A 25,678-nucleotide genomic window follows, 5' to 3' on the forward strand; every position below is an offset into this window, starting at 1 on the left:
AGATCTGACTTTGGCCATGAGGGCGAGGCCTCCCCGGCTCCAGCCTGGGCAAGGGCCAGGGGGCAACAGCATCCCTAAAGCTCCTCATGTACCAGTGAGGTCCCCAGTGCTGGGGACCGCTTATGGCTCTATAAAAAGGTGTGGTTTTTTTTTGGAAGCGCCGTATGTATACAAGACATCCTGGGCACGGAAGTTCCCAGGAGGTAAGGAATGAGGCAGCTGAGGTCCTGGCTGCCTCCTCCCTGAGAAGATGAGTAGCTGCCTAAGCTCTGTCTGGCACAGAAGCGTAGTAACAGGTGGACCAGTGAGTCCTAATGGTCCAGATAAACGCATGGACTGGCCCACAGGACAGAAGGGAAGGGGCGCCTGTGACTGTATCCAAGCTGGGAGATTCAAGAGCTGAGGACAAGATCTCTATGTCTTAACAAGAAGCTCCATTTTCAGGGAACAACTAACATGGTGATCATTAACCTGGAGGACTCCTAGCCCAATTTTTGTGACACCAGAGTGAGAAGAGCCATGGAAGGGAGAAAAGCAGCAGTAAAGGCTTGAAGGGTAAGAAAAGATAAATGCTGAGACAGCAGGATGAAGTGCAGGATCCGGGGGTGCCTTACGGCGGGGGCCCCACCCGCAGGATCCCCCAATGACAAGGGTGCGTGGTTACGTACTGATGGGTCACCCACCGATGAGGATCATGGGCCGGTTCTTCATCTGGGAAATGTTGAACATGCCTGGGGGTGAGGGAAGTGGGGAGGGAGGGGAAGAGCAGGAGAGGAGGGGGAGGAAGAGGGTGGGGAGAAGAGGTCACTGAAACGACGACGGACACAGCGCTATGACAGCCCGTGGATGCGCACTCATCTCCGTGCACCTGACAAAGAGCCCCAACCGGACACGGCGGGGTCGCCCGTGAGTCTTTGGATGTCAGGACCCTGCCCTCCCTGGCAGAGAACAAAGTGTGGGATGAGAAAGGCGATGACACCCCTCCTCCCTTCTTCCCCCAGTGAAACAGCCAGAGAACCTGGGGACCCCTCCTGTGCAGTCTCTTCCTGTAGGAAGGGAATCATCACTGTACCCCAAGTCTAGAGGTCCGACAGGAGTGGCAGGGAGCACAGACAACAGAGTCTCGCTTACCCGCCAGGCTTTCCTTCCTCCTCACCTGCGTGCTGCCGCTTCTTCCTGCCCACGGCAGCCCCGATGATGCTCAGCAGCTCTTCCTCAGAGGCCCCCGCCCGCAGGTGATCACGCAGGGATACTTCCGAGTTTCCAAAGAGGCAGACCTGGAGGTGGTCACCGTAGGGGTGAGGACAACGTGCCTCCCTCAGTCCTGAGCCTCAGCCCCCAGCCTGAGAGTCCCCGCTGGGCCGGGCAGGAGGGCCCAGGCCTCCCTTGGCTGGTCAAACTCAAAGCAACTTCCTGCTGAGGAGCTGAAGGTGCTAGACAGAGGAGCCAGACAGGCTGGAAGGGTAGGAGGCAAACTCACATCCCAAGGCCTGCATCTGACTTATGGTCAGGTTTCCTTTCAGTGTGTAGGGTGTACTTTAAAAAGTTAAATAACTGCCAACAGAGGGACAGTACACCAAAATCCAGATCCACACTCCCTCCTAAGACATCCCATGGAACACTCTTCAATGCCATGAGAAGGGACCCCAGTCAGTGGGAGCGAGTCCTGGCCGCCCCCCACCCCTGCTCCCTTCATCCCTGGACACTGCCTTCTGGGTTGGCCCCTGCACCTGCTCCGGTTTGTGGTCCCTGACTGGGGTCTGAAGAGCAGAGACGGCATCCTGAGGTCAAAGGTGACTCAATGCTCCCAGCTTCTGTGAGAGGCTTGGAGCTCCGGAGGGCCCGGTCCCGGAAAGCAGGATACCCAGCTCCTCCCACGAAACCATAAAAAGTATCTACTAAGTGTCAGCCTGTACACAGGGACAGGAGCGTGCGTGACAAGCCCAAGGACAGAGACAAGAAGATACGTACGAAGTCTAAGCGGAAGGTACCCCCACTCCCCTGTGCTGTCAGTCCCCCTTCCTCACTCCCTGCTAGCCTCACCTCCGGTCAAGCGGAGCAGGTGGGGAGAGAGATTCAGAATACCTAGATGGCGAGGGGGCCCTGTGGGGAAGGGTAGTCTCACCTTGAGGTTCCCATCGGCCGTGATTCGCAACCGGTTGCAGGTCCCACAGAAATGCTCCGACATGGATGTGATGAAGCTGACCTGGCCTTGGAAGCCAGGGATCTTAAAGGCCTGTGGGTGCACGTGGAGGGGCCGGGGGTGGCTGGCTGAGCGCCAGCCTTCACTCCCTGACCTGGCAGCCCTCACTCCTCGGCCCTCTCCCCAGGAGCCCTGCAGAAGGCAGCCTCCAAGGACTTTGGACCACAGAGGACTCTGGCTCTGCCTGTGCCTGGCCTGCCCAAGACGAAGGCCACTAAAGATACAGGGACCCGAGGGCAGCACGGCCAGGGAAGGCCACATGGAAGAGCCAGACAAGGACCCCCACCATCTACTGGAGTGTGTTCTACCACAAGTCACTTAACCCCTGCCCCACGCCGGGCCTGCTTTGTCAGTGAAGCACGGAGGCTGCTACGATGGCCCTGCAGTGTTTCCCGCATCACTGCCCTCCGCCCTTGATGTGATGTGGCCCCTGCCAGCGCTCCCATCCCAGCGTGGAGGCACAGCCTCTCTCCTACCCCCAACCTTGGCTGTGCTGGATTCCTCCTCGGGCAGCTTCTCCAGCTCCGGCCACCGCTGCCGGAGGGTATCCAGCATCTCCTTGTAGCTGACCATCTTCTTGAAGTTCCACTTGTTGCCTGTAATGGGGGTGGGGGCTACTGAGTTGCAGCGTCACAGGGGCCCAAGGGGCTTCAAGTCCACTCTCCCACACAGCCCAGGAATCAGTTCTCCGCCTCTGGGCCTGGAGGTCCCCAGGCCCTGCCTGAAATTTGTGGATCAAATCATGCCCACACACACACTGAGAAGCCTCTGATCCCCGCAGCCCTAGTCCTGCTGCCTGCCCAGCCCCCTCCCCACCATCCCTGGAGAAATCCCTACACACACAGCAGGGTCTGAGGTCAGCAGCACCCACAGGGGCAGCCAGACCCTGTCTGCCCCACTCAACCCTTTCCCGGGTCCTCAGCCGCCCCTGCCATGCTCTCAGCGTGGCCCTGGCCCAGCCTCTTCGCACCCCCATCCCCGCCCCGCGTCACTGACCATCAAAGGGCATGTACTCTATGAAGCGCACGTCCAGAGGGAGTCCTTTGGTCAAGGCCACGAAGTCCAGGAGTTCGTCCTCATTCAGGCCTCGCATCACCACACAGTTCACCTGGTTGGGGGACAAGAGGACCATGAGGGCTATCCCTTCTGTGATCTTTTCCAGGGATGGCCCTTGAGGGGCCAGGCACCTGCCTAGGCTTGCTAGCGGGGGTCCCATTCCTTGTGTCCCTCCCCTAGTTCTCCTTAGAGAGACCTATGCCATGGGGTCACTGGTTTTCCCCCTTTCTCGAGGGGAGCAGGGCTGGAAGGAGCAGGCAAGAAAAGGGTGGGGGTAACCCACAGGTTCACTGGCCAGGGCTGGGGCTGGCTTGGGTCCAGGAAGTCTTTACCTTCACAGGGCTGTAGCCCAGCTCGATGGCCTTGTGGATGCCCTCCATGACCTTGTGGAAGCCTGTGGGGAGGGAGAGAAGTAAGGGTCCAGGTACTCCTTCCCTCTCCTCCACCCCCTCACCCCTACAGGGAAGCCCCGGGACTAAGGACCCTGGAGACTGCCGAGTTCAGGGACCAGACTGTAAATATGTTAGGCTTTGCAGGCCAAGAGGCAAAACTGAGGATATTATATAGCTATATATCATAAAGGTTTTATCTACTCAATTCAGAATATGATAATCAGCATAATTTTTGCAACACAGTTCTACATCTAGAATGGAAGAGTGGAATTCTTTTTGCAAGGATGGTATTTTTCCTAATTGGGGTTCATAGTTAATGTCCTGTATCATTAAACTCATGGCAAATGTTATATGCAAAATCCATTCTTAGCTCAAAGGCTATTACAAAAAAAAAAAAAAAAAAAAAACCGGCAGGGGCTGGACTTGGCTGGTGGGCTGTAGCATGTGGACCTTGATCTAGGCGGACCCTCTCATAGTCTAGGTGGGGAAACTGAGGTCCAGAGAGAGTCAGTGCCCTGTACAGAGTGATGAGTATAAACAGGAAGTCACACACTTGGGTGGGAGGTGGTGGGTAACAGGAGGTGGGGCTGAGAGCTGTAGGCTGTTTCCAGAGCAGAGGAGGGAGAACTAGGTCTCCCTGGAGTCTCTCTGATCCCCTGGAGAGATCTCAGTAATGTACGCCCCTCCCCAGATTGAAGGGCATCCGACCCCAACAGGGAGTCCATGGACCTGGGGCCCGGGCCGCACTACCTCTCCACTCCTGTCCTCCCTGATGAAGCCTGGTGGGAGGAGGCAGTGGGTGTGCTTGCTGCAGGGGGTGAAGGAAGAGGCTTACATCAGGCTGGGTACAGGGAGCACCCTTGGTGCCGGGGGATGCCACCAGGCAGTGCTGGCCCTGACCCTGGCACCTCAGGGCAGCTGCTTCCACCCCACACTTCCTCAGAGCTCACAACAGGGTAACCAACTGGTCCCAGTTCACTTGGGGCTGTCTTGGTTTTAAAAAGGGAGCATCGTGTGTTCTTGAACTCTTTTAGTCCTGCGCAAACTGGCGGCAGGGTAGGGGGACATTAGTCACCAGAGCTCATTAGCATCCGATCCCAAAATGTCCTCAAGGGTGTGGCTACAGAGACGAGGGACATTTGGGAAGGATGAGGGGTGAGGAACAAATGCCCAGGCTTAGCTATCTATAGCCTGGCCACCAAGAGCGAGAGACCAGGACCCTCACACCAGCCTCAGCTCCCAGGCCACGTGGTCCCTGGGCGGGGGGGGGGGTCACCCTCCACCACGAAACCCGTCTGATCACCTTTCCTGCGGACGATGAACTCAAACTTGGCAGGCACCAGTGTGTCCAGGCTGATGTTGATGGCACTGAGACCAGCCTTCTGAAGCTGAGGCAGCAGCCGGGCCAGGTTGATGCCGTTGGTGGTGATGCCAATGGTCCTCAGCCCCTCCAGTTGGCGGAGCTGGGCTGGAGAGACAACAGGAAGGGGTATCAGGCTGCTTGTTCTTGCTGAGGCCAGGAGATGGGCTGGAAGGAGAAACTCTGCGTTTAAATAAGTTGTATGGAAAGGGGGCTTGCTGCAGATCTCTATTAACCAGTATTAGCTTAATAAGAAACATAAGAATAAGAACAAAGATAACAACCAAAAGATGAAACACTGCTCACTCTGCTAGAGGCTCTGCTGAGGGTTTGCACGAGCTCACTGAAGCCTCACAATGACTATCCCCATTCAACAGATGAGAAGAGACAGGCTCAGAGAGATTAAGAAATTGCTTAAAGTCATACAATTAGTAAGAAAAACTGCTCAGATTCAAATCCATGTGTACTCAACTCTAGGACTGGGCTCTTAATAACCAACTCACAGGTCCTGATACTATGTGTAACAGGAACAAAAACGTGCTTGGATTATGCATTAAGATGACGCTTCCACTTCACCCAAAATCCCTAGAAATAACTGAAGGATTAAAAAAGAATCCATAACAGCATTGGAAGGCAAGAAAGAATGCCTTCAATGGCCCAGAAAGGTGGAGAAATGCTGAAAGACAGAAAGCAGATGGGGTCAGATGGATCAAGGAGACCAGAGCCCAAAGAGCACACAGGAGAAGGTTCTGAACAAACTGGGAGGGTGACTAGCCCACACGAGGCTTAGCAGTCACCTGGACAAGGAGCACGGGGGTCCCTGGGTGTGTCAAGGAGGTTGCCTGTCTGGAGAACTATATACGGATGAGCTGGTAAGCCGTTCTCCCTCCCATCCCATGAACGGGGGAAGGCAGCAGCTTTTACGCCACCCCAAGGCTAGAGCACTTAAGCTCGCTGAAGGGGTGGGGGCAGCCCAGAGCAGCTGCAGATACTCAGGAGATACAGGGTCCCTGGGACCCAGCAGAACCTCACCTCCCTTCCCCACAAACGCAGGCACAACCAGCATAAAAAGAGCACTGACAGTTGGGCCTACCAAAACCTTGGGAGCAGAGATCAGCAAGCATTTTAAAAGAATGTTGTGAAGGAAAAGATAAATTCCACAAATAGAAGAATGAAAGAGGAAGGAGAAGCAACAGATATAACAGAAGATGATTCTTTAAAAAATCAGAGGTAGATGAATGTAGATGCAAATATCCTCAACAAAATATTACTAGTAAACCAACTTCAACAACACATTTGAAGGATCATACACCAGGATCAAACGGGATCTATCCCAGGGATGCAAGGATGGCTCACATCCACAAAGTCAATGTGATACACCACATTTACAAATCAAAGAATAAAAATTGTATGATCTCAATAGATCCAGAAAAAAGCACTTGACAAAACTCAACACTCATTCACGACTAAAAACTCTCAAAGTGGATATAAAAGGAATGTTCCTCAGCATGATAAAGGCCATATATGACAGCTAACATCTTACACAGCAGTGAAAAGCTAAAGGATTTTCCTCTAAGATAAGGAACAAAACAAGGATAGCCATTCTCACCACTGTTATTCAACATAGTATTGGAGGTCCAAGCCATAGCAACTGGAAAAGAGGAAGAAATAAAAGGCATCCAATCAGAACAGGTAAAACTGTCACTATTTGCAGATGACATGATATTATATACAGAAAACTCCAAAGACTCCACCAAAAAGCCATTAGAATTAATCAATGAATTCAATAGAATTGTAGGATACAAAATCAATATGCAAAAATGTGTTTCATTTCCATACACTGATAACAAATTACAAGAAATTAAAAAAAAAAATCCCATTTACAATTGCATCAAAAAGAATAAAATACCTAGGAATCAACTTAACCAAGGAGGTTAAAGACCTATAAACTGAAACTATGACACATTGATGAAAGAAACTGAAGACAACACAAATGATATTCTCTATTCACGGATTAGAAGAATTGATATTGTTAAAATATCCATACTACCCAAAGCAATCTCCAGATTCAATGGACTCTTTATCAAAATTTCAGTGGCATTTTTCACAGAAAAAGAACAAACAATACTAAAATATGTGTGGAACCAGAAAAGATCCTGTTTAGCCAAAGGCGTCTTGAAAAAGGAGAACAAAGTTGGAAGCATCATGCTCCCTAATTTCAAACTATATTACAAAGTTATAGTAATTAAAACTGTGTGGTATTGGCATAAAAACATGGAATAGAATCATATTACAAAATGAATGGAACACAATGGAGAGCCCAGAAATAAACCCATGCATACATGGCCAGTTACGACAAAGGAGCCAAGAATATACAATGAGGAAAGAACAGTCTCTTCAATAAATGGTGCTGGGAAAATTGCATAACTATGTGCAGAGGTATGAAAACTAGACCACTAGATTACACCATGCACAAAAATTAATTCAAAATGGATTAAATCTTGATCTGAAGCCAAAAAACTCCTAGGAGGAGGAAACAGGTAGTAAGTCCCTTAACATCATCTAGGCAATGATTTTTTGGATTGGACACCAAAAGCAAAGGCAATAAAAGCAAATATAAACAAGTGGGGCCACATCAAACTAAAATGCACAGCAAAGGAAATGAAAAGGTCGCCCACTGAATGGGAGAAGATACTTGCAAATGATGCCTCTGGTAAGGGGTTAATATCCAAAACAAACAAAGAACTCATACAATTCAACATGAAAAAAAAAAAAAAAACCTGATTAAAAAATGGGCAGAGGATCTGAATAGACCTTAAGACCACAAGTATCATTATGGAGAGAGATGCACTAGATAGTGATAAAAGATCCAGTTTATGAAGAAGACATAGCAGTTCTAAGCATACGAACCTAATAAAATCATCTCAACTCTGGACAAAATAAAAAGCAACAAGACCTCTGGGAGAAACTAACAAATTCACCCACTTATTTATTACTGGAAAGCCAAGCAGATAGAAAGCCAGCAAAGACTGAGATAAACAGAGGTCTGGACAATAAAATTAACCAGCTGGATCCAATGAACAAATACAGACTTCTTCGTGTAATAATTAACAAATAAACACTCTTCTCAGGCACATAAAGAACACTTACAACAACGGACAATATACTAGGGCATAAAGCAATCCTCAATAAATTTGAAAGGAAGTTTCATTCAGATAAGATTCTTTGACTCATATACTTAAATTATAATTTAAAAAAAATATAAATTAAAATCCTCATATTTGGAAATTAAAAACACTCTTAAATATCTCATGATCAAAGAAAAAATGAGAATAAAAATTAAATGCTTAAAACTAAATGTTATGAAAACAACAGGTTACACCAGAACATAAATGGAAATAATGAAACAATACAAATACACGATAAGAGGTTCAACAAACTCAAAAGTTGCTTTGTTGAAGACCAGCACAATAGACAAATCTCTTGCAAGACTTAACAAAAAGATACAGGCACAAATAAACCACATTAAGAATGAAAAAGACAAAACTAAGTAAAACTGATGAAAATGAGAAAATATTACCAACAATTTTATACATTTAAAATTTCTAAAAAATAATAAAAACTACCAAAACTAACTCCAAAAGAAGTTGCTAACTTGAATAATGCAGTAACTATTAAAGAAATTAAAGCAGCAATTAAAAATTTCCCTGTAAATAAAATACCAGGCATAGACAATTTTACAAGTGACCTCTACCAGACTTTAAAAAAAGAGATTACCATGGATTAAGACAAGCTCTTGCAGGTAAAAGAATAAGAGGGAATACCATCTGCTATGATCTGCATGTTTATACCCCCGCCCCCCACCATTCATTTGTTGAATCTTAATGTCCAACGTGATGGTGTGTTAGAAGGTGGAGCTTTTAGGAGGTGACTAGGTCATAAGGATAAAGAGGTTAGTGCTCTTATAAAAGAGATCCCACAGAGCTCCCCAGCTCCTTCTGCCATGTGAGGATGCAATGAGAAGTCTGCGACCCAGAAGACAGCCCTTACCTGACCGTGCTGGCACCTTGATCTTGGACTTCCAGCCTTCAAAACTGTGAGAAATCACTTGCTATTCATAAGCTACCCAGTCTGTGGTATTTTGTTACAGTAGCCCCATCAGACTGATACATGACCTCACTCATTCTTTGGAATTTAATACCACAAATCAGTTAAGGCAGGCATGAAAATGAAAACTCACACATTCATTTCACTCACGGATATAAATGCAAAAAACAAACAAAATATTAACAAACTGAACCTAACAGTAGATAAAAACAGTGGACTATGGCTAGGTTGGGTGTATTCCAGGTACAATATCAGAAAAGCTATAAATGTCATTCAGAGTAACAGAATAAAGACAAAAATCATAGATCATCCTAACATACATTAGAAAGTGTATAATAATAAAAAAAAAAAAAGAACTTAGTAAACTGGGAAAGGAACTTCATTACTTGATAGAAGTTATTTGTAAAAAAAAAAAACTTTTAAGAAACATTATAAATGGGGAAACATTAGGAATATTCTCCTATTACCACCACTATTCAACATTGTACTTCAGATCCTAGATATTGCACTATGACAAGGAAATAAAAGGATAAAGGCAGGGAGAAAATTGTCTTTAGTTGCAGATGACGTGTTTGCTAGTGGAGAAAACTCCAAAGAATCTAAACAGATACATTATAGCATTAATAGGAGAGTGATAAGAATATAATATCAACAATGTTAGAAAATGTAATTTTAAAATGACACTGTATCTGTCAGGATCCTAGCATAAAACAGAATTCATCCCAGATGATTAAAATAAAGACTTTAATGAAAGGACTACTCACAAAGGTGTGGGTAGAATTAATGGTCTCAGCAACTTACAGTATAGCACTCTGGGGATCCATGCCTAGGGCCAAAGGGACATGGGGAGGAAATTAAGTTAAGAGTCCACTTAAGTCACCATAGAGGAGTGGCTATCCTGTAGGAATTTTAGCTCTGGAGGGAATTCAGCTACTGCCAAAAACCTGGTATAGAAATAGAGCAGGGAACAGCAAAAAAATAATCTGATCTCATTGGCCAAACCCATCAGAAACCCAAAAGGCAAGGGACCCTGAGTGATATAGTCCCTAGCAGCTAGCTACCCAGAGCAAAGAATAAGGCAAAGGAGGGAAGTGGCTGTGGGAAGGTGGGGGTGTGAATAAAAAAGATGTCAATTCTCCCTATTTTGATACACAGATTTAATGCAATTAAAATCCCAATATACACAGACACAATGAACAATCTGTAAAGGGAGTAACAAGAAGAATAAAATACTTAGGATTTAACTTAACCAAAGAGGTGAAAGACTTATAAAATGAAAACTACAAAATATTGCTGAAAGAAATTAAAAGAAATAAATGGAAATACATCCCATGTTCATGAATTGGAAGGCTTAATATCGTTAAGATGTCAATATTACCCAAGGCAATCTACAGATTCAATGTAATCCCTAACAAAATCCCAATGATACCTTTTGTAGAATTTAAAAAACCCATCCTAAAATTCACACGGAATCTCAAGGAACCCTAAATAGCCAAAACAATCTTAAGAAAGAACAACAACAACAACAAAAAAAACTGGAGGACTCACACTTTCTGATTTCAAAACTTACTACAAAGTTACAGCAACCAAAATATGTGGCATTGGCATAAAGACAGACACAAAGACCAATAGAATAGAACAGAGAGCCCAGAAATAAATCCTTGTATACATGGTCAAATAATTTTTGACAAGGGGACCAAGACCATGTCATTCAATGAGGAAAGGATGGTCTTTTCAACAAATGGTGCTGGGAAAACTGGATATCCACATGCAAAAGAATGAAGTTGGATCCTTTCCTAATTACCATACACAAAAATTAACTAAAAATGGGTCAAGGACCTAAACGTAAGTCCTAAAAGAATAAAACTCTTGGAAGAAACCATAGGACAAAAGCTTCATGAGATATCCAAATCAAATGACACCAAAGGCACAGGCAACAAAAGAAAAAATAAACTGCACTTAATGTACAATTTTTAAAAATTTTCATGAAGACACTCTCCACAGAGTAAAAAGGCAACCCACAGAATGGGGAAAATATTTGCAAACAATAAATCTGTTAAGGGATTAATACCCAGAATAATAGAGAATTCCTAAAATTGAACAACAACGAAAATAATCCAAATGAAAAATGGGCAAAGGACTTGATAGACATTTTTCCAAAGAAGATATTTGAATGGCCAATAAGCACATGAAAAGATGCTCAGCAGCACTAATCACCAGGGAAATGCAGATCAAACTACAATGAGATACCACTTCACACTTACTAGGATGGCTACTATCAAAACAAAACAAAACAAAACAAAACAAACAAACCAGAAAATAATAACTGTTGGTGAGGATGTGGAGAAGTTGGAACCCTTGCACACTGCTGGTAAGAATGTAAAATGGTACAGCCACTGTGGAAAACAGTATTGAAGTTCCTCAAAAAATTAAAAACAGAATTACCATATGACCCAGCAATTCCACTAAAGAACTGAAAGCAGGGACTGAAGAGATATTTGTACACTCGTGTTCAATATTTCAAAAAATTGTACATCAAGACACTATCCACAGAGTAAAGAGGCAACCCACAGAATGGGGAGAAATATTTGCAGCATTGTTCACAATAGCTAAACATGGAAGCAACCCAAGTTGACCGATGAATGAATTACCAAAATGTAGTATATTCATACAATGGAATATTATGAAAAAGAAAGGAAATTCTTCAGTGTGCTACAGCATGAATGAACCTTGAAGACATTATGCTAAGTGAAATAAGCCAGTCACAAAAAGACAGAGACTGCACAATTCCACTTAAATGAGTTTCTTAGAGTAGCCAAAATCATAAAGATAGAAAGTACAAAGGTGGTTGCCAGGAGCTGGGGAAGAGGAGAATGGGGAGTCATTGCTTAACAGGTAGAGTTTCAGATTTACTAGATGACAAGAGTAGGGATGGTGGTAGTGATGGCTGCATAACAATGTGAATGTATTTTAACACCACTGAGCTGTGCACTTAAAAGTGGTTAAGATGGTAAATTTTATGTTATGTATATTTTAACACAGTAAAATGGAAAAAAACATCCCAACAGAATTTTCCAGGGAACTTGGTAGGCTGATTCTAAAGTTTCCATGGGCAAAGCTTAGCATAGCTAAAGCACTGTTGAAGAACTAGAAAAAAATAACACATGGAAAAAAAAATGAAACTGGATTCCCCCAAATTATTCACAGATTAACTAAAGACTTAAATGCAAAAAAAGCACAATTTTAAATTTTTTAGTACTAACATAAGTAGTTGTTCTGACCTTGGGTGAGGTGTTTCATAAACAAGTACAAAAAGCACTAACCATAAGAGACAGGACTGATAAATTTAAGAACTACTATCAACCAGAAGAATTGTTACACAAAGTGTGGCTTGCTTTTTCAAACTGGGAGAAGGCATCTGTCACATACATCAAGAACTTTTACCAAACCAACATGAAAGGACAAACAACCAAATAGAAAATTGGGAAAATGATATGATCTGGTATTAAATGGAAAAATAAATATATATAGCTAATAAACCTGTGACAAGATGCCTGACCTCACCCTAGACAGGCAAGTACAAATCAAGCCCACAATAAAACAGCACTTTATACCCGGTCCACAGGCAAAGATTCAGAACGATAATACTAACTGTTGGGTGGGCAGCTGGTGAGAGTGCACAGCACCACCACTTTAAGATAACGCCAAGCTGTTTTCCAACATTAAACATTCACATACTCGCTCCATAAACCAGCCCTTCCACTCCTAGAGAAACTGTACACCGACACGTGAATGTAAATACAAGTGTTTAAAGCAGCACTGTTTACAATACCAAGAAACTGGAAACAAGCCAAGTTTTCATTAATAGGAGGAAGTGTGATGTATTCACATAATGGAACAGGAGGTCGCAGAAGAAAGAACTGAAATCAGGATGACGTATGTGAATTCCAGTTGTGTCGAAAGAGTAATTCCCGAAAGACTGCACAGCACGACTTACAAAGTTCAAAAACACCATCTCATTTTAAAAAGCAAGGGAATGATAAATACAACATTTAGGAGTGTTTCCTTGGGAGGGGGTTAAGTACACTGTGGGGAAGTCCACAGAGGTGGTTAAAGGTTATTGCCAGGGTTCTGATTCTTCCAAAAAAACTGATGAGGCAGTGGGTTTCCTTAGGAATTCTTAACACTATTAAATCATGTAAATAAATTTCTGCAAATAAAGTAAAAAAGGTCATGCATGGCTCAATAATGAGATTACTTTATGAACCCAGGATTATGATTTAATCTAATTCTATGTAACTAGAGTCCATCAAAAATAAAACAAAAACCTCAACCCATTTCAAAAACCTTGAGGTGGGGAGCATATAGTTCAAGTGGTAGGGCGCATGCTTAGTATATACAAGGTCCTGGGTTCAATCCCTAGTACCTCCTCTAAAAATAAATAAGTAAATCCTTCCCACTCAAAAAAAAGTATAAAATAATTTTTTTAATTAAAAAACTTAGTGAAAAAAAAAAAACAAACCCAAAACTTTGGGGACAGGGGAGGGATAAATTAGGAGTTTGGGGTTAACAGATACTAACTACTATAAACAACAAGGTCCTGCTGTACAGCATAGGGAACTATACTCAATATCCTGTAACAAATGCTAATGGAAGAGAATATGAAAAAGAATATGTGTGTATATATACGTGTATGTATATATAAAACTAAATCACTTTGCTGTACACCAGAAACTAACAATATTGTAAATCAACTATACTTTAATAAAACAAATAAATAAACAGAAAAATCCTAAAAAAAAACAAAACAACAAGACAATCCTAACGGCTCCCCATTGTATTAAGCCCCTAATGGGCTTTAAGCTGTGAGATCTAGATGTTGCCTGTTTCATTTCTTCAATGTAATGGAAGGAAGGAAGGGAGGAAGGACAGACAAAACAACAAGACAGGAAAAGGCCACGTGACTGAGTGATTCTTGAACTAAACTGTCGCCTAACAGTGACGAGTCAGTTTTGGAGTCAGGATCCAACACAAGTCCTCTGCCAACGCTGCCAACACGGTCATGGTACTTGTGTATTTACGGCCATACCTTGGGGATACTGTGGGTTTGGTTCCAGACCACCTTAATAAAGCAAGTATCGCAATAGTCACACGAATTTTCTGGTTTCTCAGTGCATATAAAAATTATGTCTTCATTATACTGCAGTCTATTCAGTGTGCACTAGCATTATGTCTAAAAAAAATGTATAGAACTTAATTAAAAACACTTTGCTAAAAATTGCTATTATTAAGCCTTCAGGAAGTTGCAGTAGTAATATCAAAGATAACTGACCACCAATCACCATAACAAAAATAATGATGAAAGAGTTGGAAAGATTGCAAGAACTACCCAAACGTGACACAGAGACACAAAGCGAGCAAATGCTGTTGGAAAAATGGCGTCCACAGATTTGTTTGATGCAGGGCTGCCACCAACCTTCTATTTGTACAAAAGAGACGCAGTATCTGAAGTGCAGTAAAGCGAAGCACAATAAAGTGAGGTATGCCTGGTTTCCTTTTTTTTTTGTACTTTGGGAAATCCCAAACCTTCACCATCCAACATGGCAGTGGCTAACTGTGCATGGCTATTTAAATCAATTAAAATGCAATAAAGTTACAAGTTCGGTTCCTTGGTCACCCTAGCCACATGTGAAGGGCTCAAGGCTACTTGTGGCTGTTGGTTACCTTATCAGACAACACAGATAGAGGACGTTTCCATCAGCCCAGAAAGTTCTATCAGACAGCGCTGCCTTAAACTCATCTTGGCAGAAGAGAGGGAGGGACTTCAGTACACGCAGGGATGGGGGTGGGGGTGCTGGAGTGTCTGGGGGTTGGTGAGCGGGGTCACAGACAACTGCAGACAGGGAACTGAGCCATCTTCCCAGGGCAGTTCTACAGCACCAGTCCTGGGGCTGACTGAGCTCAGACAGGGACCCCCAATGACCAGGACAACAGGCTCTGTGAAGCCTGCAACCCCTTCACCTTGCCCCTTGGGCAGGGTCCCTTGAAACTCTCAGCCAGGAGGGTTGGGACAAGTGCTTGTGAATGTCCTGCCTCTGACTGCTGGCCCCTCCCCTCACTCCAGCCCTTCTTCCCCACTAGCGCCCACCTGCCCTGCCCTCTGGGAGTAGGAGGTAAATCCTCTGAAGCAGGTCACTGCAGCCAGTTTCTTGTCCTAACCAACATATATGTGGTGATCCACCCTTGCCCACCCCATGCCATTGGCCAGAACCAAGAAGCCAGAACCATCACAGCAGGAAAGCCCATGACGTAACCAGTGCACAGATGAGTAAACTGAGGCCCCAGGTTGGGCAGGAACCTGTGCAAGTTCACGGGGCCAGGGAGTGGAAGAGCACAGAGCCGGAACCAGGCTGCCACCTCTCCTGGCTCCCAGACCTCCCACTGCGCAGGTTGGTGGCTTCTGTGAAGAGCTCTGCATCCTCCCGTCTGTGCTCAGCCATCCCTCTCTGACCAGCAGTGATCCCCACCCCCTCTGCTCTCCCACAGGCCCTGGACAGACGGCAGGTATTGTGGCCTGACGGAGGAGGCTAGGTCTGGCAGCCTTTCCTGTAACCCAGTCTGCCTTGCAGGCTCTGAGGAGCTTCCTGGAACAGGGAGTCAGCTCCCCTGGGCCAGCTCGTCCAGCTCAGGAACGATGGCATGGTTCCAGGTCAAGTGACCGGTAGGGGTTGGAGGGAGCCAGCCATGGGGAAGGAGGGAGGAGAGAGAGCTGTCAGGGATCCCTGGGCTCCTCCTTGGGGCTCCCACAGCACCTGGGTTCCTCTTTGGAAAGCAGGCTCCAGGGGCTGCTTCCACCAACGGGCTGGGGTGGGGGGTTGGTCCTTGACAGCCGGGCCTGCGGCTCATCCTCCTTTGACCAGCACAGAGTCAGGCCCAGGGGAAGGTTCTCCAGGGAATGTGTACTGAACCAGCAACTGAGGCAGAAGGCTGAGGGTGGGGAGCTCAGCAATCAAGAACATGGAACCTTATTTTCCTCTGATTTCATCTTCCATAATTACATGAGCAAAGGTCTCTCTCCGCCTGACCTCGGGGCTCGGAGGCAGCATACAGGAAGAGGCTCTCCACCCCATGCACAGCACTTGCCACTTGCTGGGCATTTGCTTCTCATTCTCTCCTCAGGTCCACCCTAGAAGGGAGGTTACTATCTCGGTCTGAAGGCTGAGCATGGACTTTAAAAGCCGCTGGAAAATACAATGCTAGCGCGAGGCGCAGCCGAGATCACTCGTGGGCATGTCGTATTTCAGAGCTCGTACATTGAGCCATCCACGTTCATCAACAAACACCAGTGAGTACCAGCTATGTGTCAGGTGCTTTCCTAGGTGCTCGAGACACAGCCGTGAACCACACCTGTCCAGCTCCCTGAGAGCTTTCACGCCAGTTAACAGACAATTTAAAAAATCACCAAATGGCATAATGTGGTAGAGTAGGGTTGCCACACCTTTTCTGTACAAATCCACAGAGCACATATTTTTGGCTTTGCTGGTCTTGGTGGCAACTCCTCAGCTCTGCGGCGTGGGAGATATGTAAATCAGTGGATGTGGCTATGATCCAATAAAACTGTTAATGGACAGTGAATTTTAAAATTTTCACGTGACGCAAATGTTATTCTTTTGATTATTTTCCCCCCAACCATTCAGATACATAAAAACTATTCTTAGCTTGCAGGCCACGCACAAAAACAGGTGGTGGCCCAGTTTTGGACAGTGAGCTGTAGCGGGCCAACTCCCGGGAGAGAGAGTGGCTGGGAGGGTGGGTGTGGGGAGGGGGTGCTTTAGACAGAGTGGTCAAGGAAGCCTCCACAAGGAGATGAGATTGGAGCAGAGCCCTGAATGAGGCAGGCAAGAGGCCCTGTGCTCTGGGCAAAGAAAACAGCACATGCAAAGGCCCTGCAGCATGACTGGAGGGGAACAGAGAGGCAAAGGGGCAGGAGAGAGGTCTCTGAGGTTGATGTGAGCCAGACCACACGGACCTCAAGGCCCCAGTGAGGACTTCAGTCGAAATCTGATGTCAAGCCATGGGCTCTGGCACTTAGCTTTGTGACCTTTGGCAAGTTATTGAACTCTGTGCCTCATTTCTTAACAAAATGGGAATAATAACGGTACCTGTCTCAGAGGGTAGCAGGACTAAGTGAGCACAATGCCCTACAGGAATGCTAGCTGCCAATATTCATATTATCATTGGAGTCCAGTGGGACGAGGCAGGAGCTGGGAGAAGTGGTGACAACCATAGTCCAACTCACCCACGATGTTCACCACATCTGGCCGGATGAGCGGCTCTCCACCCGTGAGCCGGATCTTATCTACGCCTTCCTTCACAAAGAGCCGTGCGAGGGTCAGGATCTCCTCAGTGGTCAGCAGGTCAGCCTTGGGGGTCAGTGGGACACCTTCCTCGGGCATGCAGTATTGACCTAAGGGGAAGGGAGGGGACGTGGAGGTGGGACATGACTGCAGTGTTAGGCCCCAACTCTCCCCCACCAGGCCACAAGTTTCTCTGAACCCCATCCCAGCCATGAGGAGAGACCCTGCCAAGTCTGAGGGGACACAAACCCTTGGCCAGATTCCCTCTGGGCCTCACCTTTCTCTTCTATAAAATTTAATGTCCCTTCCCCATCTGGCTTTCATATCCCTCAGCCCGGAGCTGGGGGTATAGGTTCAAGACGATAAACTAGGCAGACAGCATGGCCTGACTCGATGTAGGGGCAGGCCAAGACGCTGGTCCCCTCAGGGAGGGGCAGCTGGCCTGGATCTGCCTGGGAGGCCAGGGCCCTGGGCCCCTTCCTTCTGCCACTGCTCATCCACCTTCATTTCATCTGGACTGACAAGCAGTCCTCTCTGTGAATGTTGTGAGGGGAAGGAGGCTGGGATGTTCTCCCTGGCCTGGTAAAAGCCGCTCTCCTCTGTAGCCACAAGTGTTCTCATATCCAGTCTCTCTCTATCAGGTTATCCTCTGTCCTGATTTACAGGCTGGAAAACTGAGGCACTCCCTGTTCAGGGTGAGGTAGCAGAAGGGGAGAAATGAGGTGAGTGGGGCCCCACCTCCTACCATCAGTTCCAGTGGCCAGGATCTGTTAAAGGGCCATTTAGTCAAATTAGTGAAGGATCCAAAACCGGTTTTTTTGGATAGATTAGGTAAGAATGTCAGAACATCAGTACTGCACACAAGAAATGTTTGGTTAAACATTTACTACACACACTTACTGGGCCATGCAGTAAATATATTTCTTATCGTGAGCTACAGCGAAAGGGAGGGAGGGAGGGAGGGAAAAAGAGCCCTGGAATAGCGAGAGACTCAGGGCCAACCTTAATCTTAAACCCAACAGCAATTCTGTTCCAGTCTAATCCCTGGTAGAACCCAGCTTCCAGGATCATAAAACTTACCCTTGACCCCTAGCCCCTGAATCCCTACCTGGTAAGCAAGGAAGAGGGGTTGGTGGAGTTTTCTAGAAAGAGGAATGGGGAGGACTGAGAAGGATTCCTGGATGTGGGGCAGTTTCAGGAGCTACATGAGCAGAGGGACAGGAGCTCAGAGAGGGCCCCGGAGGGCGACTCACATCTAAGGTTGCACTTCTCGGTGAGGGAGATGCGCAGGTAGATGTGTCGCCGGCCGAAGCTGTCGGTGAGGAAGGCAGAGAAGGGGGCTGCATGCTCCCTCAGGAACTGCCTCCGCCTGGATGGCTCCTGCAACGACAGGGGCAGGGGACTGTGGGCTCTGCTCCGGGGCTAGGGAGAGCCCACTCGGGGACTTGACCCCGCCCTCATCTCTGACATCCGCACACCCTCTGACCCTTCCGTCCATTTGGGCTCTGCAGGCCTGGGGGTCCGGGACTCCCCCTCACTCACAGACCGGAAGAACAGCCCGCAGGGAAGGACCTGCCCTGGCAAGGCCCCACAATCAGCCCTGGGTGCCGGACCTCGGTAGGGATTTCAGCTGGGCAGCAAGACAGCAGGAAGGACATCCGGCCTCCGCCTCCTCCCCTGTCACCGTCCACTGCCCACCCCACCTCAAAGAAAGCCTATCTGGGAACAAGCATCTCCGTCTGGACTGGTCACCAGGATGGCATGTTGCCGCTCGGCACCTGGCAAATGTGCTGCCTGACAAGCACGTCCAGAGGAGGAGGAGGGAGGCAGCAGGGAGCTGAGAGGGACACAGCAGCCGCTTCTCCAACCCAGGCCTCCCATTCCTTACCTGGAGCCCAAAACAAAGTCACTCACTGTGGGGGAGGGGCGTCACACAAGCTGTCCCCACCTCGGGGCTGAGGGGTACTCCCTAGGGCCTTCCTATTGCTCAGGAGGACCCAACAGACCAAGCCACCAGGAGTACCTGGGGGCCGAACCCAGCTGGGGAGGGTATACTCATGGGGAGGGCCCCCCTCCTGCAGAAGCCTTGGGGCAAGGACAGCCCAACCAGGGAGACCTGCAGAGGGAATGGGTCCCCCCAGATCCCAGGAAGGGAGAATGGATGTCCCAGGATGGCCACCCTGCTAATCCCATGCCCAGATTACTTCAGTCCTTATCCTTCACCTACCCACTGCCAGAGGAAAGGATTAAGGACCCACTGGTTGGGGTATAAGGGATAAGGGGGAGAAGACTGCCAGAGATTCCCTGCAAGGCCCAAACTCATCCTGGGGAGGGAAACGAGGGAGCCAACCTCACTCTTTCCCAAGTCTGAGCGAGTCTGTACTCTCTCCCTCCTTGAGAGCACAGCCCTTGAGAGCACAGTCATGACAGATGCTGATGAGACAACTGTTCCACAAAAGTAACATTTGCAAGGTATCTTCAAGTTTCCAAAGAATGTTCTCTGTAAGGGATTATTATAACCAACACTTGGATGGGGTCCAGGAACACCTCTGGCAGAACGGGGATTCAAAGTCAGGTCTTTTGATTCCAAGTTCTAAATTCTTTCCCAAGTTGCACCCTGAGGATGTGTCCAAGGAGGTACGTGGGATGGTACCCAGGGCAGGGAGAAGTCACTTCTCTAGAATCTTTAGAACAAAGAAATCATGACCGTGGTGGTCATCTGTGACATCTATGGACAGGGAACTGACTTGGGGGCAAGACCCCTGGTTTCTGGGCCAGGTGTGCCCCAACATACTGGGAAAGTTCCCTAACTCGTCCAGGCCTGCTTTCCTAGCTGCAAATTAGGAACACAGTGAGCGGCTAAGGTTATCTTGCTATAAAGGAGGGGGCCAGACAGGAAGCCAGGATTACCATGATCTTGTGAACTAAGAACAAAGGACTCGGGCACTCCTGAGGTCCAGGAAGAAGAAACATTTACTTCCTTACCTCCGCAGCCCCAGCTACACATTAGAACCATCTGGGAAGATGAAGAAAAAAAAAAAATCCCTTTGGAGACCAAATTTGGATCTCTGAGAACTTAGGTTTTTCATCTCTCCAGGTGATTCTAAGGTACCACCAAAGTCAAGGGCCACTGACTGACTCAGGAGATAGAAGGGATATTAGAGACAGAGCACGGGGGGTGCTTCATCATTTTCCTGGGTCCATAAAACTGACCTTACTCTGCCCACTCCAAGATCAGTTTCCCGTGTCCTTCAAGAAACCCTGTTCCCACTCCCATGACAAGAAAGTAGCAGTCACTTCTCTGAACTGCAGTCTGAAATAATCACAAGTGTTCCTCCTTCCCTACTCACCCCACTGACTTTCCACTTGTGCCCTTGGAGGTGGGGCAGGGGACACTCCAGAGTCAAGAGTCCCACCCTCATTGGCCACCAGGGTCCAGGAGCTCAGACACTTGGCCATCAACAGCTATTCACAATTCATTTGTCAGTCACCCCAGACTCCACCTCCTCACTTGCCAAGACGCCCATCTCACCCTAATCTTAACATCGCTGGGGAGGCGCTGGGTGAGGGAGGAGCCAAAATAAATTTAGGAATTGAGAGCAAGTGAGAGGATCATGGGGTATGACTCAGCAGAAACTGAAGAGAGAGCAGTGGAATGGGGCAATCCAGAATGGAATTAGGCACTCTGCTCTGGCCACAGGAGGGGCAGGCCAGATTTCACTTTGGAGACCCGGAGGTAACCTTTCTAGATTAATTCAGACCGTACAGCCAGTACCGGACCCAGTCTCCTAAACACACAGACTCTCTGCCCTACCCCCCACACTGCCAGGATTTCAGACTCATCACTCGGGTACTAACAAGCCTTATCTCTGCCTCCTCTCTCCTCTAACACTGCATGTCCCACTTTCATTTACTTTAATTCTTCCATTTTTTTCCTTCTCCTTTAAGAACCCTGGAGGAAAAATATGAGCACCAGTCAAAGGAGCCCGGAATCCAGGGGAATTACTGGGCAGATTAGACAGCAATGCCTCTCGGCCAGGAGGGGCCAGGAGGGGCCAGGAGGGGCCAGGAGGGGCCAGGACGGGCCAGGACGGGCCAGGACGGGCCAGGACATGTCAGAAGTAGTAGAACATCCTTAGCTGCTCAAGTTCCCAGGGCCCCAGCCTGGACCGGGCTGTTCCTTCTGTGTGGGAGGCCCTCCTGCCTGCCTCACTATCCCAGTGTCTGTAGCAGGTGTCAAACCACCATGTCAGTGAACAAACAGGAAGGCCCCCAACCCAGACAGAAAGGTGGTGTGTGTAAAACCCAGTTACACTGGGTAGCCACTCAGTTCTAAGCTGGTCTCTACCGTCAAAATGGTTTAACCTCATACAGTGGTTCTCAACTTCGGTTGTACATCAGAATCACCTGAAGAGCTTCTAAGTAGCAGTGAGGCTGGAGCCCAAAGATTCTGACTCAGCTGCTCGGGAGGGGGCCCTGGCTTTGTCTGTAGCACCCCTGTTCTACTCTGCAGCCCTGGCTGAGAGCCGCTGGCCCAGCCGCACCAGGATCCAGCGCCATTCTGATCTGGGCCGGCGGCTGAGGTTCTGAGCATAGGCCTTGGAGCAGGTAAACCTGAATTACAAGCCTGGCTCTGTTACCACCTAGGTGTAAGAGCTAGTTGCCTACCATTCTTTAAGCTTTAGCTTCCTCATCCATAAAGTATGGACAATTATCCTACCAAACTCAACAGGAGGTGTTCCTGGCACGTAGTAGGTGTTCAGTACATGACTCCTCCCATTTTTTAAACTATGATTCGTACTTACAAATATCCACTCATCCCATATTCACGGAGGGGCATTCACTGTGTGTGCCATGACTAGTTTTCCCACTCTTGTCAGCTTCCCTGGTCTTGCAAGGACCTAATGACGGGCAGAGGGCCCAAGGCTGGGGTTTCAGACCTGCTGTCACATCACCCAAAGCAAGACAAGTGGGGTCTGAGCTTTCCCAGGAGCACGGATACCAGTGCCAGTAACCAGGCACTAGGCAGCCTCCCAGCTGCTACTGACTATATCCTGTTGGCCGCCCCAGGTACTCACTCCTTAACCCAGGTGTTTGATTTGAATGATAAAGCCCCCCGCCCCTCAAAAAGAGCTTCAGAATGTAGACAGTAGAGTAGCTGTGTTATTCAGGAAAAAAGAACACAGGCCAAATCCAAGTATCAATGACCCTGATTTACCTGCTATTTGGGATGATACATACCAGGGGTGCCTCAAAATTAACCTATTAAATGAAGGGAGCTAGCAAACTGCCCCAGGCCTTGGCCTCCTCTTCCCTCCACCCCCACACTAAGTGTGAGGTCTTTACACCTGTGGCTCCGGCAAGGACAGTCACACTTCACTGCAACAAAGACTGAGAAGCTGGGCAAGTTGGAAGTCCAGACAGCCCCCTGAAAGGTCCCCTCTCCTTCCTGTGTGCTACCCCAGGACAGGCCCTGCTGTCCCCGTTTACCCCATCCCTTCCTGCACACCCCTCTCTCCGACGTTTGTTCCTTCTGGCCCCCTGAAAAGCCGAGTGCCTCTGGCACCAGAGTCATCCTTTCCTCTGCCCCAAAGAGTAGGCCCAGGGCCTGAGGCCAGTCCCTTGTCATCCCACCAAAGCCTGCATGGAGGCTGAGAGGGAGGAAGGAGGGTGCAGTGCTTCCAACTGGGGGAAGCCCTGCAGAGAAGACTGGCCTGGCTACCCCAATCCAGCCGGCAAGGAGCTACATCTCCCCTCCCCAACTCCCTGCACACTGCTGCCTCCCCTTCCCACCTATAGAAGCACCTCAGTCTGTCCTTGGACCAAGCCCAAGGCCCCCCTTCTACACAGCGAGCCTCCACTCCACATCTCACACCCACACCCTGACACACAGACAACATCCAGTGGCTTCCCCCTCTGTCTCTCCAAGCACCCCCCATTTCAAACCAGGACTCCAGAGCCCTGTGTGGGGTGTGGGGAACAGGCACGCTGCAGGAAGGGAAGCAGGGACAGGGGTTCCAGATGCCCCCTTCCCTGCTCCTGCCAACCGGCAAGCTGAACACACACATCTCCAGACTTGTCTCACCTCTGAGATCCTATTAAAGACACTCTGTGCCCTACCCCACCGCATACACATGGGCTGGACCCCACAGCTGGGTTTGAAGAGAAGAAGTGAGGGGAGGTGATGGCCCCAGGAGCCAGGTAAAGCTGGAGGAAGAGAGAGGGTGAAAGCTTGGGGCTCCCTGTCCAGTGATCTGTTGCGTGCACCCTCACTAGTTCTGTTTCAAACAGCCAAATATATATACAGGGGGTAAAGGGACTTGCTGAGGTTCACACAGCTAAGAAGTGGGAGGACTGAGACTCAAACCCAGGCATTCTGCTCGAGTCCACATTCTTACCCACTAATTATGCCTCCCCTCACAGGGTAAAGGAAAGGGTAGGAGCAGCCTCTCCCCTTATGTTCCCTGCAGAGAAGCCGCAGGAGCTCAGGCGCTAGAGTTTGAGTTCCTGCTCCCTCATTTCACAGCTCCGGACTCCAGGGAGGTTAACTTGATGAGCACCCTCCCCTGAAAATACACTCTACTAACTTCACCTGGTTTATTGTGAGGATCAAGGGAGACCACAAATGAAGTCCGTTAGCACAGGATGAAAGGTATAAAACCAATTAGGGGCAGGAGGGAGAAGAAACTTCCCTTTTCGTGAATTCTTTAAAGATCTCTCAGGAATCTTTGCTTCGTGAAGTTTAGAGTTCAAAGATACTGACAAACTTCTCCACCTTCCAGCAACAGTATCTGCTTATCTGAGGATCCTGGAGGGGTGGTAGGGTGGGGAGGGGGTCAGATTCTAGGAAAGCAAGTGAGGCTGAGACCCTCCCCCTGAACGACCAACAGCTGGTGTACGATCTGTTAAATCCCAGGACTTGAAGCCTTGTGCCAGGAGGTGGGAAAGGAATGGTGGAAAAAGAGGTTTCACCAAATGCAAAGAGATGCTTCTCCCAAAATGGTTACCTGGGCAAAAGAACAACAAACTTAAAGCCTGTTATGCTGTGAATCCCTCTGAGGGGTGCTGTCAAGGACTGAGGGCGGCTATTCCAACCCTAAAGAGATAGTTGAATTCCTATCCTGGAGGAGCCCAGTCCTGGGCTCCATCCAGCTCTAGAACGAGGCTGAACCCTCCTCAGGGAACGAAGATGAAACAGAGTCACTGAAGGACGGGTCACACAGCCCTGTGACTACAAAGTGACAACTAACTATTGGCAGCATAAAGGTGACATTTTTAGTCAGTGTCACACTATGAAGTGGGGCGCCACAAAACACCCAATTCCATACAACCTCCTCTGGGGGACAGGGAGGAAAGTGCTTAAGGTAGAGGCCGGGTGGGAGGTAGGGCTGAGAGGGGTACTCATGACATCTCATTGGACCAAGTCCTGCCTGCCTGCTCTCCTGTCTCTGGAAGTCACTCAGACCTGGAAGGGGGTTGCATGGCTGGGTGGGCAGGGATGTTTTTAAGCCAGACCCCAAGGAACGCCCCAACCCCGCCACCCCTCCTTGGGATACAGGGTGAGACTGGGCAGTCTCTCTAGAGAACATCATTCCACTCCTATCCCTACCCCTACATGAGCACCGGCGCCGGGGGTGGGGTGGGGGGTGAGGGGGTCCGTCCCAGAAGCGGCTGCCGCGGACGGGCTGGGGTGCTTCTGGGCATACGGTGCAGTTTGCCAGGCCACCCCCTCCCCAGGAAAGTGTGTCTGTGGGTGGGCTCACCTCCACGGCAGGTTGGGAGGGCTCCCCAGGGCGTGGCTGCGTCACCGGAGCCCCCGAGCTGCAGCTCCGGACTCTGGAGCTGAGGACCCGCCGCAGCAACCGGGACACTAGTGGCGCCGCCATGGAGCCTGCTGGCCAGGCCAGACTCCACTGGGTAGCCGGCTTCGAGAGTACGCTGCCCCGGGACTCGCCGCCTAGGGTCAGCGCGGGCGGGGCGGGGCGGGGCGGGAGCGAGGCTCGTGCAGCCAATCGGCGAGGGCGCCGTGCCGCGCGGGCTTCTGGGATTTGCAGTCCATTCCCTCTGCTCCTTTCCTGAGCTGGTCAAGTGTTCTAGGGTTTGAAGAAGACAAGTTCAAACTGAGTCAGAGATCCTGGGTCTTTCCCTACAGGCTTCTCCGGCAGCTCTGAGCTTTGTGCCAGTCATACCACGACATGAGTAC

The 25,678-nt window shown here is 48.5% G+C and overlaps 1 protein-coding gene across 3 annotated transcripts in view; it reads right to left on the bottom strand.

The window, feature by feature from the left end:
• The window catches only part of MOCS1 (molybdenum cofactor synthesis 1), a 28,150-nt gene extending 2,725 nt beyond the window's left edge, over window positions 1-25,425 (bottom strand). Inside the window, exons 1-10 of one of the 3 annotated variants that reach the window (XM_010977291.3) lie at window positions 25,239-25,425; window positions 18,729-18,855; window positions 17,418-17,585; window positions 4,955-5,119; window positions 3,592-3,653; window positions 3,200-3,311; window positions 2,687-2,799; window positions 2,126-2,236; window positions 1,157-1,277; window positions 684-731 (exon numbers count right to left, since the gene is read on the bottom strand). In XM_010977291.3, coding sequence (XP_010975593.1) covers window positions 684-731; window positions 1,157-1,277; window positions 2,126-2,236; window positions 2,687-2,799; window positions 3,200-3,311; window positions 3,592-3,653; window positions 4,955-5,119; window positions 17,418-17,585; window positions 18,729-18,855; window positions 25,239-25,361 — 1,150 coding nt within the window. In that variant the 5' untranslated portion in view covers window positions 25,362-25,425. Of the gene's footprint in view, window positions 1-668; window positions 732-1,156; window positions 1,278-2,125; window positions 2,237-2,686; window positions 2,800-3,199; window positions 3,312-3,591; window positions 3,654-4,954; window positions 5,180-17,417; window positions 17,586-18,728; window positions 18,856-25,238 lie in introns of all 3 variants that reach the window. The other 2 variants (XM_064476467.1, XM_010977294.3) reach the window with 2 other exon arrangements.
• Between the last annotated feature and the right edge of the window lie 253 nt (window positions 25,426-25,678).

This window comes from Camelus dromedarius, chromosome 19 (assembly GCF_036321535.1).
Source record: "Camelus dromedarius isolate mCamDro1 chromosome 19, mCamDro1.pat, whole genome shotgun sequence".
NCBI classification, from domain to species: domain Eukaryota; kingdom Metazoa; phylum Chordata; class Mammalia; order Artiodactyla; family Camelidae; genus Camelus; species Camelus dromedarius.